We start from the raw sequence: 15056 nt of genomic DNA on the forward strand, positions 1-15056 counted from the left end.
AAAACAGAGTTGTTTTATCAGTCAAGCCGATGCTCTCCTACCCAGAAGCGTCAGCCATCTCGAATAATTTTACCATCAGCAACACAACGACAGCCAGAAGAAAACTTTTTCCCGCTCCAAATACACCTTTAAAGAAGACGATATTTCGATAAAAGTGCCAAAATGGACATTAAGGAAAGTCGTTTCGAAATGAGATGGTTAGACATTCAAGCTTTAACTCGAGTGGGGAAAACAAATAAACAACTAATAACCGTGTATCAGGGTAATGGGAAGACATTCCTTGCCGCCATTATCGTTTTCGGAAACAAACATTTTCGCACAAGAACGAATGGCTGTTGATTGATCCTACAAAAGATGAGAAATCGGATTGCCCCAAATCAACCACTATGAACAGGTTAAAGCACACTTTTGAGTTTAAAACAAACATTAGGAAACAGCCAGCGTTGTGGCTGGCAGTTATATTAGAACATGCTAAAAATGTTTTAAAAAATTCACTGGGTTTAGCTTGTACAGAGCGATGATTTCATTAACTTCTTGTTCCTGTAAAAAATGAACAGTATATTTGTTAATTTTAGCAGTGGAATGCCTGTTTCCATTGCTTGTAACTTGTTCAAGCAATTCTCCTGAATATGAACTGCTCAAAACGCGTTTACACTTTCTCATCTGTTTGGGATTAACTTTGAAATGCATGCTCTTGTAGATGCTTATCGGGAGGAAAAAACAACAGCACTTTGTGTGATAATCTCTGATTGATTTTAGGAGTTGTTTAAAGCTTGTACTCACAATGACTGGCCAGGGAATCCCCAGAGAGTTTCTGTCGACTCTGCCAGAAAGTGGCGCAGAAAAAAAGCCTGGACCAGATCGACGGGAGTTGAAGGAAGGATGAGATCTGTAGAAGACATCTTAGATAAGGTAAAGCAAGACAATGGTAGTATATTCAAGATTGAGTACTTTGGTTTAGGGTTAGACTTACCCATTTAGTATATATGGGAGAAGAGGCATCTGCTGTAATGACACATGTTCATCAAGATTTTGTATGCATGATAACTCCGTTCCAGCATTACAAGCCCAGATTGCATGAACTGTATCTGAATGAATGAAATTTATCAGGAAAAGCTTGATTTGGAAGATATGATCGTAGGAAATCTTCTTTTTACTACAGACAATCCCTGAACTTACCTCCGGAACGCCAGTTTGATGTGGAATAACCACTAGAAAAATCAAGGTAGTCTAAGTTATCAAAATACCAAGATAGATCTGTGAGTCATAAACCGTCTTCCTTACGAAAACGTCCCCAGAAACTTTCATGAAACTTAATGTTTTCTGATCATTACATAGTCAGTCACAACTCATAACCGTTAATATATGAAACATAAAATGTTCAACGTTCTACTAATACATCACAGTCCAGATCATATACAGACCTGACAGGCTCAATTTCCAGATCACCGTTTGAAGATGGCCCATAAAACGAGCTCTTTGCGACGAACGTCGCTTTCGGATCAAAATTGACGTTTTTGGAAATGATCCAAAGATCATCTGCATAGAAATTCAATGAAATTTTACTTCCAGAATTGATATTTTTACTATAAATTAACACGTTAAAAACATTAAATTACTGATCTTGAGTCCACCTCAAAACTCAAGCTATCATCATTCAAACGGCCGCACATACGACTCACCTTTAGTATATAAAGACGAACTGTCCCTATATTTTAGCGTGATGTACATCGCCTTCTTTTCATTAACAACGGCAGCTTTTCTCGAGTATTTCTGCAAAGATCGAATGAATAGATATCTACACATCAGTACAGTGAACAACATTAGTTTATAGTATATAAAATTCCAGCAACAACTCAACAAACGTTACTCTTAAAAGCATAAATGTGGCGAACTTACTACAGCACTTAAATGAAAAATCTATTGAAGATTATACTTTTGAAAATAAATATACCTTTCCATAATATTTTGTGGGTTTTGACCTTCTTTCCAGAATGCAATTATGATAGAAATAAATACCCTGAAAATAGAAAAAAAAATTTGTAAAACAAGCTCTTCAACATAATTAGTAGAAAACATCAGAATATAGCCGTATTCAAACTCTTTCATAAAGCTTTCAAAAAGTTGTCGAGCTTTATTGTGTATCACCTTGCTTTTGAAGAATGTCCTTATGCTGTCGCTTGAGGTGAGTGAAATTTTCTTGTTTCCATTAGTGGAAGTCGCGTGATTCTCATCAGCCCATAGGAAAAACTGGAGAGAAAGTTGAGAAACAAAGTTGCAATTCAGTCTAGCCAAGAGCTTTCCGCCCAATTTCAGTTCAGTCTTGCTTATCCCAGCCAGGTGAGAGGTGAATGAGTTACCTTGCATTGATTTGAACCCGAGGCAGGACAAGTATAGAAATGGCGACCCTAATTGGTAAAATGGTAAAACACAAAGTTATTCTGGTGCACATATTATACAGATCACTGAACTGTAAAGTCAAAAGGGTCAAAACTAACCCCAAAGGAAGAGTTCTGGGGGAAGTTTGGACCTTTTCAATCAAAAGCGCATAATTCATTGCATTTCACCGTAAATTAGCAACGATACTTGAAAAACATACCTTATTTGGGCCGTCCTTCTTGACTGCACGAAGCTTCCCTGGACCTGAAATTGATCAATCATAACGACCCCTTCATAACGACCTCTCCCATGCTAATTAAGGTTAACTTTTAATATATACTCTTCCTTACGCACAAGTAAAACTTATAATGGTCATCACATGAAGTAGAAATATAGCTACTTCTCAATCTCACAGGAAAATCGGCACTATGATGATCACTAATACCCACGGACATACTGAACATACCATGTGAACAGGAAGGTCCTTTGACATTCTCTTTTTCATCTGAAAAAAAGAAAATCCAGCATCAATTACCACCACGACCTCGTTCAGTTTCAAATCATCTCTACTTGTCAAAATTAATAAAGCTTGTAATTTGTAAGAGCCGTTCCCAACCTGACACGGTGTCATCAGATGAAGCGATATCAGCTTTTCCTAGAATTCCATGATACTTCTGAGCCAGTCCAAACAATATGATGTTCAGGTGTTCTAGAGAAAACAAGGACGATGTAGTCAGCAGGGGCTGGAGGACCGAGGGGGGGAGTAAAACCCGATTTAAAACCCGACTGCATGTCTGTTTGACACTTGAAACGGCTTAGAACATACCCACCTCTTAAAGCAGATTTCAAAACACATTTATAATCCATGGCTGAAGAAAATTTGGTTGTTATGGTGATCTGACGGGTTGGCGTGACACTGTCTGAGCTTTCGATGTTCGAGGGAAAGTGGAGTTCACCAGAGAAAGATTGCTAAATATGATAGAATAAGAATGTATGCACTAGGAATCAATATACTGGTCATGCAGGATAGCTCTATCAGTTCTAAACTGTTCCTCCAAAAGGTCCAGTAAGGATCATCTCTTATTGATCCAGGATCAACACTTACTTGACGAGAATTTGGTTCAGGAACAGCACGGTCGAAACTTGGCGCTTTCAAATCTGTTTGATAGGTAGAGATTGATGACACATGCTTCTTATCACCAGAGGATAATGAAATTAAAGGTGGCGTAAAATGATTGTACTTTCTTGAGACTCTCGAGAGTGAATGATTTTGAACCGAAATATTGTTTATTTCCTTCTCAAAAGCGTTTTCTCTGAGTGAGCTTTGGTCTGAATGATCATCAGCCTACAATATTGATAATATTACTGTAAGCGGGTACACTATGCCAGAATTCGTTCACGACTAATAATAGATTCACAAGACAGGAGGCCCTGGTAATTTTTTAACTCTTAAAAAGAGTTCAGCTGATTCATTGAACGGGTATTAATTTAAGTTACAGCTTACTTACGTTTGAACGATCAAACTTTTCACTACCAAAACATTGTTTTCGAAATCTCATATTATTTGAAGGAAACAAAGAGCTCTGTGGCCCCTCAGAAAACCCGTCGAAAAGAGAAATCTCAGCATCGTCAAAATCATCTGATAGCGCAGTATCATTCCCCAAGTCATGATTTTGAAGATCCATAATATCGTTGTTATTCTGAACACACCATTCGTCAAATGCGGAACTGGGGGAACTTGTGTAACCCCCCGTGGAGCATAAACCAGATTTGATTGTTTCAGGTTTGCGTAAACCTCGATTCTTGTTTTCCAAATCGCTAGTTCTCGGAGACGAATTCCTGTCAAAATTTCTGCTAAACACAGCCTGTCCATCATCGAGGTCAAAATTATAATTTTTCACACAAATACTATCATTGCCTGTAGATGCATTAGACTGCGGAAATAAAGAAGTCGGCTTTGATGTGGCACCAGGGATGAAACTCTCTGACTTAGGATTATATAATGATTGAAAAGAGTTGTCAAAAAAATCGTCTTCATCACCAAGAGACATGTCAAATGACTGGTAAAAAAGACTTTTGGTCGAAGGAGATATACTCTCATCAGAAGCGCTCTTACATTTGGTTACTGTTGAATAACTTTCGGGTGGAAATTCGTCTCCTTCAATGGACCTGAGGCCTGGTTTCTCGCCACGGGCTATCACCATGTTCTTTGCTCCACCAAATAACGACAAAAGTTCCGATTTGTTCCTCTTAGGAGCTGGAAAAGGGTTTTGCATCGTTACTTGATTGCTCTTCTGCAAAATGAGATCTTCTTCATCAACATTGACTTGGGCAGCGAGCACTTCGAAATCCCCAGGAGTGTTTTCCAAATCTATATCTTGAGCAAAAACTGACATTGTCTCCTGAAAATTTCTCTGTGGAAAACAACTAGTTTCATTTCTCTGTTGATGAAAACTGGTTTCCCCTCGGGAAGTTCTGACTAATAGACTCATTCTTGCTGCATCGTTTTCATCTAGGACAGTGGAAGTTAAATGTAGGTTGTCGCTTTTTGCTGGTAAAAGTCTTGAAATTGTGGATGGTTTTGACAGGCCATAATCATCATTGGTTGAAGGTCTTTTGAAGCACAGCGGGGAACGAGGTTTTAAATTTTCAGGAAGTTCATAATCTTGATCTGGAGATGGGAGATTAGGTCTCAATGTTTCCTGGATATTGTAAATAAAACATAAGCTTGATAATCTAAAATTTCACGTCAAACAAGTGTGGGGTTTAATTGTATATGAAAAGGTCATACATTGTACTTGTTTGAATGAAATTCTGACAAGAAACTCGCATTAGTTATTTAGCTGATTCATATTGTTTTGAAAGCTTTATGAAATTTTAGTTACGGTAACATACTTCTATGAAACTCTTGACAGGGGGGAAGTCTTGACTCTTGACAGGGGGGAGAACTTTCTTACGGCTTTAACATATTCATGCTAATCTTTAATTGTTTATCAGAGTTAATATGGTCATGAGAACTCTGCATGGCTAGTCATAACATGTTTAAATTAAATACAGCCTAACAAGAGCTGTGCGAAATAATAAATCTTACTCTGAAATCTCTTTTTCTTTTCCGCCATGTTGACCCTGAATGATCAGTTCTTGCTGAAGGGAGGTATGCCAAGTGCCTTTTGGAGGAAATGTCTTGGCTGGCCGTGCCACAGTTTGAACCTTTATCATCAGCAATCTTTTCATCTACGATGCTGATCAGGTAACGTTCACATTCTACATCGCTTCCAGGAAATATCTTAATATAACAAAATACTGGGAATTGCATCATTGAAAAAGAAAGGGGAATGATCGAGTGGTTGGGAGAGGATTAAACCAGATGAGATAACATTGGACGGCCAAAATTTTTTTTCAAAATTTGAAATACTGCATCTACCTTATTTGGATGAATATGAAACACCTCTAAGGAACAATCTTGATCATCATAAAGGACAGCCTGAAGTTGATAACAATTAACACACGTACAGAACAATAATATACAAATGGCCACCAATTTTAGTCTAGCTCTAATGCATGATAGTCTAACTAGTACATTGTGCTCTTTATGCTTAATTTAAGATTTTCAGGGTAACCCCACTGCATACCTTTGTACCCCTGCAAGATACCTTGAGACACCCATCCTTATAAAAACAAATAAAGCCAGAAATTACATTAAATATTATGAGTGAAATCTTCCAAGGAAACTTAAGCTATATAATTATCCAACCATTCATGTTACCTGCCAAGTTTTCGCTTTCTTTAATTTCTGATGTGTATACAAAACCTATAATATATTTGTACAAAATTAGGTACAGTTATGATATAAATTAACACAGTCACACCAGATATTATAACCAACACATGAATTTGCTTTTATTTTACCTAATCCCCAGGAAAACTAAATATAAAACCATAAGCACTATTAAAAGACTTTCAACAAACGTCAAACCTACCTCAAAATTTCGCGTACTCATTTAAAACTTGAAAATCGGCTCAATTTAAATTGCTAAATTCTCCAATTTCCAAGCAAATAAAACACACATTAGGAAGTTATACATCAGATTGTAATACTCAACACCTTGTAACACTCATGCGAGGCGTTATAATCCATTCTCTAGCAACGAAACTGAGCGTATTGACTATTCTTTTGAAATTGGCCCAAATTTTAAAAACATTTCTATATTTCCACTCCTTGATTGGGCGCCATTTTGTTTTCAAAAATATCAATTTTCCCGCCACTGGCGCGAAATTTTTATCGGTGCCCAGATTCCTGAAGAATCGCGCGCGGCTGGAATAATTGTTTTAAAATATTCAAATTAGAATGTAACAAACTTTGTAAATAGAACACAGAGAAAGAACTATGTCAGTTATACATCTACGATTTTGCAGTTCTCTTTAAGTTTAAGCTGTATCTAAACAAAGAATGCATCATGATTGTTTGAAACTATGAAATTTAAAAAATACGTACTCATGCATGTCCTCACCTACTTCACACCCACCCAAGCTAAATCACATAACATGGCGGATCTATTGACCTTAGAGAATTTTATCGACGGAAAATTCGTGGCTTGTGCTCAGCACATAGACAGCTTCGATCCCTCGACGGGCAAACCACATGCCCGGGTACCTGATAGTGGAAATGAGGAAATCGATCTCGCAGTTCAGGCTGCAAAAAAAGCCTTTCCTAGGTAAGGTTGACTGGCCCTGCATTCCGGCCTGCTTGTTGTACATTGTACGGTTTTGTGCCCTTCCTTCTTTTCTATGAAATGCTATCAATCAAGATGTCATTTCCACTAGAGACATCGTCTAGAAACTCTGCAAACCTCAAGGCATCCAGAAATGAACTTAGACTCATTGTTGAGATGGGTTTACCCTGTACAAAGGTGTACACCGTTACTGTATATCGTACGGTTGGGTAATTCGACGATGTAATATGCTATTACAGGTTTATTATGCAATTAATCCATTGTCTCCATTGTGGGAAAACCATGTCTCTATTCATATATTTAGATGTGCTATATATATCATTTTAAGATGTGTTAACAAGTTAATTTCTGCACCATAGCACAACCCATGTGCTGTACATATTAATTATTGGTGATCTCATTACAGGAATGTTGTACCTGTGAGATAATAGGCTACAGGGGGACTATTTTGTATGTATTTGGGAAATCAGATATCAATTAAAATTATTTCAACCGCATACTAGTGATGTAGTACCAGCATACTGTAGGTAAAACACGCTTTGATTCCACTTTAGCTGGTCCAAAACTTCAATACAAGAGAGAGCAAGGATCATGATGAAAATAGCAGATATCATTGAATCACGTCTGGATGAGTTTGCTAAGATGGAGTCGAAGGACCAAGGGAAGCCTGTGTGGTTGTCAACGATTGTGGATATTCCAAGAGTTCTACTAAATATGAGATCTTTTGCTATTGCAATTCAAAACCAGGTCAACAGGTATGGTTCATAATCCACTCGAACACTACAACAGCTAAGAAAACATTGTCATAAGAATAGTGAATATGAAGTATGTGAACTAATGTACAGAAAACTCTCAAGACAGTTTATAAGATCATGCAATGTTTGCAAATGTTTCAGATCGACTGTAAAGAAAGGTCAGGGTGCAGTTAATTACACAACACACGAGCCAGTGGGCGTGGCCGGTCTCATCTCCCCTTGGAATCTTCCAATGTATCTTCTCACATTCAAAATAGCTCCTGCAATTGCTGCAGGAAACACAGTTGTGTGCAAGCCAAGTGAGATGACATCTGTCACAGCATGGATGTTTGCAAGTGTCTTAAATGAAGCAGGTTTGCTATAGACAATAAACTATCTTGCTCTAGATTTAAACTCATTTTGATGATTCAGTAAGGAACTTATTGACAATGTACATATTGGATGAATGAATCCACAGAGGGTTCCACCATATTCAAACCAGCTATATTAATGTAGCTCAAACCTAGAATTGCTACTAGGAACTTTGATGTTTTAATTGAACTTGCTTTTTTATGTTTATTTCCAAAGGTCTACCTCCTGGGGTGGTGAACATTGTGTTTGGTGTGGGTCCAAAGTGTGGAGCTGCTCTGGTTAAACATCCAGACGTTCCCATCATCTCATTCACCGGTTCAACTGCCACTGGACGATACATCATTGAGAATAGTGCACCATACTTTAAAAAACTCTCCCTGGAGGTCTGCTAAGCCTGTTTTAATTTTCCAATTTGCCTTCTTTGCGAAATTCACACTAAACCTCGGCATTTTTCACGCACCTGAAAATTAAAAAGAAAAGTTTGCGTCAATGAGAAAAACTTGCCAACATTCATCCAGGATTTTAATTCCAATTCGATGTTTTCTTTGCAAAAATTTCTCTTCAACTTTCTTCTTTTTTTCTTTTCTTGTTATATAACAGCTTGGTGGCAAAAACGCTGCGATAATATTTGAAGACAGTGATCTTGAGAAATGCGTACCCGGCTGTCTGAGGTAGCAATGTTTAGCATTTGGATAATTTGTATTAACAATAACAGCAAATAAGTTCCAAAAGTTACTCATGTAAGATCTAATTCAGTTATGCGAATGTTAAGTAATTTTCTTGACGTTTTAGGTCCGGTTTTACTAACCAAGGAGAGGTTTGTCTAAGCACGAGTAGAATTTTTGTGCAACGATCTATTTATAAGGCCTTCCTGAAAAGATTTGTTAGCGCAACCAAGTAAGCACATGAAACAAGATTTATGGACAATGGGAGATGCTGTGATTTGTTTGTTCTGTATTTCATTTTGATGCCGCGGCTACACGGGCTATTTTTTCTTTTTGGCGTATGTTATTGAAGAGATTATATACACAGTTGCATAAGCTTGACGAAGTAAAGTAATCCATTTGCTTGATTTTACTCAATAACATACACAAGAAGAAGAAATTCGCCGTCAAAAATAGCCTGTGTAGCTGAGGCTTAAGTAGCACTTGAAAAGTGTTGAAAACGTTTGTGGAGTTAATATTATTTATGATAAACCACAATAGTTTACCAACTTTCTACTATAGGGACTTAAAAGTTGGACGGCCAAGTGACAAAGATACTAAAGTTGGTGCTCTCATCAGCAAGGAACATTTAGCAAAGGTACGCTCGAGATAACCTAAACGGTTTGGCCACAGGCCACAGTGAGAAAAACTTTAATGTAACTTACTTGATATAAACTTTTCATGCTTGATGTGAAATCAGGTAAAGAATTACGTGAAGATAGCAAGAGATGAAGGAGGGGTTATTGAATGTGGCGAAGGAAAGGATCCAATGCCTGAATTACCTAAAGAAAACAAGAGTGTAATGTTTAATGTTATGCAATTATAGGAAGGCTCGGTCTGATCACGGTGTAAACTGTATAGTGAATCTCCAGGGAATGTGTTGTATATTCAAACGTATTTCATATTCTGTTAGGGTTACTTCATGTTGCCAACTGTAATAACGAGTTTAAAGGATGACAGCACGTGCATGCAAGAGGAAATATTTGGTGAGTATGTTTTGGTATAGTGGTATGGTATTGTATGGTATGGTATGGTATATTGATTATATACTGTATTGTTTGTTATGTATGACCAGTTCGGTGTGTTGTTGTATGTGGGTTTGCGATATAGTGGTATACAAGTTCTACCTTATGACATGAAAAACGTATATATAATCTGAAAAACTTAACCTCGTTCACGATACAGGTCCTGTTGTGTGCATCACTCCATTCGACGATGAAGAGGAGGTAGTTTACGAAACATTTTTCGTATTTGGATCTTCCCGTTTTCGACCATTTCTCACATACGTTTTACTTCCAGTTGTGACGTTTCTGCATCTGTGCTTGTAGGTGATAGGTCGAGCGAACAACGTGAAATATGGTTTGTGTGCTTCCATTTGGTCTGAAAACGTTGGTAGAGTTCACAGAGTTGCACAAAGAATGGAGGTATGCTCGTTGTCAGCCAATACTAAGGGGCTATTTACATGAGCCCGGTTTAATACTCGAGATTCAACGAAGCGCGAGGGGACTTTGAGGTATTGAAATAAATCTTTATGACACCAAACAAGCACATGCTACTGTTGTGGCGATTATACGACTGCCAGGATCATGTTATCTGCTCATTTCAATACCTCAAAATCATCTCATGCTTCGTTGAATCTCGGGTAACCGGGCTCATATAAAGAGCCCCTAACAAATGGTAACACAACATGACATACCATTCTTTCGATGGTTATGGTAAATGGTAAATACACTTTGATTCCATTGCCGAAACTGCGATTAAAACACTTCCATTCTTCCATCCTTAGGTTGGCACTGTTTGGTGCAATTGTTGGCTATTGCGTGATCTCAATGTGCCTTTTGGTGGCATTAAGGCGTCGGGGATTGGACGCGAGGGAAATTTTGAATCTCTGGAGTTCTATACAGAAGTCAAGACTGTGTGTGTGAAATATACTGAATAAAATATGAGGGGGAATCAACCGTTTTTGACAAAACCTCTCTAAGAAACAGATTATATTTATAGTTTGTATTCGTATTTAGCTTCATACCTTTATAGTAAATGTTGAAAAATTTCAAAAATTTTCCACATTGTGTAGAAGCAAGTTTAATTCTGACAAGTTGATCTTATATTTAACCTTTTTTTCTTAAATCGTGGGATGTTCTGATAGATACTGCGTGGGATTCTGTTCAAAACCGAAATGATAATCTACACACTACATGCAATTTTGTAATTATGTTTTAACACTGCATGCACGCAGACAATTGCAATTCGCAGGGGAAAACAATTAACGTTGAACGAAACATGCTATACCGAATTCCATTCAATTCCATGAAGTATTCCTGGCGCTTAAAGCTCGCAAAAACTATTTGCAAATTAAAACAATTTAGATATTGATTGAATTAGACATTCGATTGTGCAGTGTTTAGGAAGTTTTTGCGTGTTACAAAACAAAGATGTTTCATGCATGGTTTTATTTTTAAATACCGAAGGAAGTTTTATGTTGTGAGACAACGTTCGCAGTTAATTATTTAATCACCTAGCCTATAGGCTATTATAGGGAATCTAGGGCAGAAATATCTAAATCTTAATTAGGTTTAAAAGCCTGCACTAACGCACGTATGCATGCTGGAATGCCATATGCTAGAGACAAAAACACAAAACTACACACAATGACGTATTCAACAACACTCAACATTGCAGCCTTGGCAACAACCGCCATTTTGTCGAAAACAGGAAATATAACTAAAAAAACAACTTAGCTACCTACGCCTCCGGTCTGACTGCAAACGAGACAGACTTGTTAATATAAACCAAATTCATTAGGACAGAAAAAAAGGGAATCTTCATGAAAAAAATCTTTTGAATATACATAAGACATAGACTTATTTCTAATTTCCGTTATTTCGCCAAATGACCTTCAGTAAAGATATTAAGAGTGAAGACGAAAGACGAGTAGCTGGGTGGAAATCATGGACGACTGTCAGAGCTTTAGCAGCAAACCGAAGTGGATGGAAAGAGAATGTCAAAGCCACGAAGAGATATAGAGATAGAGAAAGATAAGAGTTAGTCTAGACTCTAGACAAGTCAATAGAAGCGTTCTGCGTTGGGAATTTTTTTATGACATTGCGTGTTAAAAACAATGTAAGGAAGTTAATTGTTTAGAATTGTTCTGTATAATGAATAAGCTTTGAATTTTAATGATGTAATTATCAGAGCACCGACAACATACGAAGGGAGAACGCAGGCATTGGATATTGTTATATTTCGAATACCACAGCACAGAGTTTGCTATAAGACGGCATGTTTTTGGAAGAGAGAACGGCGGGTTTCTTTTGTACGAATACGCGTGTTCAAAAGAAATCCCCCTCTCCAATTATCGCTCTAGTTTTGGCTCTAAAATTTACTACGATAGCTTAACAAAGGTACTCTTGTAAAAATATTTTAAAGACATCCATTCAAATGAACAACTAATACCCTATTAGTCTAAGTCTATGATAATTCCAAAAGAATGAAACATTATAGCGATTTATAGCTTCCGCGGCAGAAGTTCTTTGCGTGTTTGAAGAACAAAACGTTTCTATAACATTTTATTATTAAACAAGAGGGAAGTTAATTTATTAAACAAAATGGGACGTGTTTTAAACAATTATGGGCTTTTATAGCGTTGCGATGTTTTGTAATGAAAAGCATTCTCCGCCAGATTATGCAAATGGTGTGAAATGTGTTAGCTATAAATATACAGTTGCATGCACACACGAAACACAATTTACTTTTCAGTTGGAGCTCGCCGGGTCAACGGCGCGATACAAGCAATTCTGAGTGAAGTTTTCAAATTCTCTCAATCAAAGTCGTTATAGGTAAGTACATTTTTATCTACAATACAGACACGAGCCATCGTAGCAAACTGCATGCAAAGAATGATTGTTAAATGTTGGAAATAAGATCCTGCATGGCAGGTTTTGCAAATTTTGTATATTCATGTTTATTTTTCATCAAATGTGGCATAACAACTACTGCCTAAACTAGACAAAAGCACACAACATTATAAGGACCTAAGAACCTACATTACAAAGGTCACGAGAACTGATTTAGCATACCTGATTTAGGAATATTATCGTATCGTTAACGTATAGTATATATATATATATATATATATATATATATATATATATATATATATATATATATATATATTATATATATATATATATATAGATTATACTTTAACTTATGTAGGAACATATGTCATAAAGTTATCATCTCTGATTTTCGTTATCTGTGTAAAAATTAATGTATAGGATGACATCAAAAAAAGCTGCAATCGCTGTTGCGGTGGTCGGGGTGGCTGTTTTGGTGATAGTTGGCGTCACTATCCTCGGTATTTGGATCGACCAGTGCGTTTTGGGCAACGGTGATTCAGTGAACGTCAGGGTAGACAACGTGACACTACTCTCGGCTCCGACAGACAACGTTTTCCTCGGCTGGGAATCTTTATTCGGCAAACCCGCGGACGAAATCAGCGTTCACTTATCATCTGGTCTCTGCCGCGCATCGAACGAACCCCGAGAAATCAAACAAGGTCAAACAATCACCTTCGGACACTCGCTGTCCATGAACACGTTCTTCACCCACGGCGTGGACTTTCACCTGCAGGAAGCCGATGGTGGATTCGAAGGCAAAGACGACTACTCCGAAACGCTTTCCATACCGAAGGAGAAAATAGCACGCATTAGATCGACGCTGGATGAGGACTTTAGCGATTTTATACAGTTGGACTACACAGCTACGGTAAAAGGTGCAAACCTCTTCCAGGAACAACCTATTTTAGGGTTTATCGCTGAGAATCTTTGCGTTAACGCCGTTGATTTCATCTCTGGTCCGTGGGCAGGTTTCGGAGGAAAGCTAATAAGGACAGCAGCCGGAAGCAAGTTCAAAAAGCTTCCTTTAATGAGGTCCGGTGATATAGCAAGACTATATCAAACCATTGGAAAGGCATATTCGGAAAAGCAGCTCACGAAACAGGTATTCTTCAAAGCTGTGATGACCTACCAGTTTCGTGCCGGAGTGAAAGCTTCGTTAAAGAAACCAGCTCAACGAAAGGCGCAGGAGTTGGTGAAGGAGTGGGCTTTAAACCAGACTGAACTGGACGAACAGATTAAAGGCGCCATAGAAGATGCTACTGAGGCTGGGATCTACGCCGTTGCTAAAGACCCTGGTTTGGACTTGTATCACGACATTAACGCGGCGCTTGATCAATGGGGTGGCTTTGTCGAGAAATTGTCGGATGCGGTAGAGTTTTGCCTTTCGGAAGTTTTGCCGCCATCAAAGGACGCCTTGTATCACGTTTATTTGACTATCACCAGATAGATAAACATTTGCGTATATAACATAGCTACATCCGCACGGTAAAGTAACGAGATGAAAAGTAGTTTCATCGTAATTTTAGACTTTCTTATAAAGACTGAGTTAAAGTAGTTCTTTTTGAATGCATATACATAATATTAAAAGATTAATAGTCACGATTCCTAGCTGTTACATGCGATAATAACAACATTTGAGGCTTAAGCAGTTCTTTTTGACTGCCAGTGTAGAATTAATAGAAACGGTAAATAGAAGCACAAATATAAATACATTCATTTAAAAATTATAAATTAGCTTCGTCGCATGTTTAATTTTTTTATTCCTTGACCGTGAGCATCGGAGATTTAGAATTACACCCGGCTATAGACTCTAGTGACATGGAAAATTTACAGTCTTAACTTGTGTCTTGCTTGATCTCGACTCTCAAGATCTCCTGTTTATTCGGAATTTGTTTTTTTATTTACTGTACATTTTTAAATCGTCGACTGGTCATTCATGCCTTATGGGCTTTTTATAGCGTAATCATTGAGCGGAATCCGAAGTTGTCAAACGAGAAAAGACTGGTAATCAGCAACGTCCTGATTGGCCGAGGCGGAAAGTTTGTATTTAAATCATTGCGAACGTCAGTAAACTGTCATTTTGCAAACAAATTTCGAAATTTGTAAAATTTAAAATTTTACAATTTTAAAAACAAAATAAGCAGTTATTCATTTATGAACAATCAAATCGACGAACAACGATGATACAGATACGGATGAGCGATGAAAGAGGAACGATGGGCTTCCAACTCCAAG

General features: G+C 37.6%; 3 protein-coding genes across 3 annotated transcripts; 2 read left to right on the forward strand and 1 right to left on the reverse strand.

Moving 5' to 3' along the window:
• Nucleotides 1-37: 37 nt before the first annotated feature.
• LOC114526842 (protein ZGRF1-like) lies at nucleotides 38-6474 on the reverse strand. Its single transcript, XM_028548369.1, has 22 exons — nucleotides 6360-6474; nucleotides 6146-6190; nucleotides 6012-6047; nucleotides 5804-5863; nucleotides 5471-5665; nucleotides 3888-5081; nucleotides 3485-3724; nucleotides 3210-3348; nucleotides 2996-3088; nucleotides 2846-2884; nucleotides 2600-2643; nucleotides 2361-2408; nucleotides 2149-2250; nucleotides 1955-2020; nucleotides 1683-1773; nucleotides 1425-1539; nucleotides 1180-1211; nucleotides 974-1088; nucleotides 784-889; nucleotides 496-540; nucleotides 252-345; nucleotides 38-126 (listed from the first exon to the last, which is right to left on the reverse strand). The coding sequence occupies exons 1-22, from the start codon at nucleotides 6378-6380 to the stop codon at nucleotides 38-40; spliced, it is 3009 nt and encodes a 1002-aa protein (XP_028404170.1). The 5' UTR covers nucleotides 6381-6474.
• A 269-nt stretch (nucleotides 6475-6743) lies between these two features.
• LOC114526895 (2-aminomuconic semialdehyde dehydrogenase-like) lies at nucleotides 6744-10959 on the forward strand. The gene is made up of 12 exons (XM_028548430.1): nucleotides 6744-7094; nucleotides 7667-7867; nucleotides 8009-8220; nucleotides 8435-8601; nucleotides 8819-8889; nucleotides 9011-9115; nucleotides 9445-9520; nucleotides 9623-9721; nucleotides 9836-9908; nucleotides 10108-10148; nucleotides 10251-10346; nucleotides 10709-10959. The coding sequence occupies exons 1-12, from the start codon at nucleotides 6853-6855 to the stop codon at nucleotides 10859-10861; spliced, it is 1536 nt and encodes a 511-aa protein (XP_028404231.1). The 5' UTR covers nucleotides 6744-6852; the 3' UTR covers nucleotides 10862-10959.
• Nucleotides 10960-12682: 1723 nt separating this feature from the next.
• On the forward strand, nucleotides 12683-14523 carry LOC114526978. Its single transcript, XM_028548535.1, has 2 exons — nucleotides 12683-12758; nucleotides 13200-14523. Exon 2 carries the CDS (start codon nucleotides 13201-13203, stop codon nucleotides 14266-14268), a length of 1068 nt encoding a protein of 355 aa, XP_028404336.1. The 5' UTR covers nucleotides 12683-12758; nucleotide 13200; the 3' UTR covers nucleotides 14269-14523.
• The last annotated feature ends 533 nt before the right edge of the window (nucleotides 14524-15056 follow it).

The sequence above is a fragment of the Dendronephthya gigantea genome, unplaced genomic scaffold (assembly GCF_004324835.1).
Source record: "Dendronephthya gigantea isolate DGI-Jeju-01 unplaced genomic scaffold, DenGig_1.0 000042F, whole genome shotgun sequence".
Lineage (NCBI taxonomy): Eukaryota > Metazoa > Cnidaria > Anthozoa > Malacalcyonacea > Nephtheidae > Dendronephthya > Dendronephthya gigantea.

Coding starts and splice junctions, on each gene's coding strand:
- LOC114526978 (XM_028548535.1), top strand. CDS start 13,201: ATGACATCAAAAAAAGCTGCAATCGCTGTTGCGGTGGTCGGGGTGGCT.
- LOC114526842 (XM_028548369.1), bottom strand. CDS start 6,380: ATGAGTACGCGAAATTTTGAG. Junction 3,089..3,209: donor TTTGAAATCTGCTTTAAGAG/GTGGGTATGTTC, acceptor TGTTTTCTCTAG/AACACCTGAACATCATATTG. Junction 1,774..1,954: donor CCACAAAATATTATGGAAAG/GTATATTTATTT, acceptor CGATCTTTGCAG/AAATACTCGAGAAAAGCTGC.
- LOC114526895 (XM_028548430.1), top strand. CDS start 6,853: ATGAAATTTAAAAAATACGTACTCATGCATGTCCTCACCTACTTCACA. Junction 8,221..8,434: donor AAGTGTCTTAAATGAAGCAG/GTTTGCTATAGA, acceptor TTATTTCCAAAG/GTCTACCTCCTGGGGTGGTG. Junction 9,722..9,835: donor TACCTAAAGAAAACAAGAGT/GTAATGTTTAAT, acceptor ATATTCTGTTAG/GGTTACTTCATGTTGCCAAC.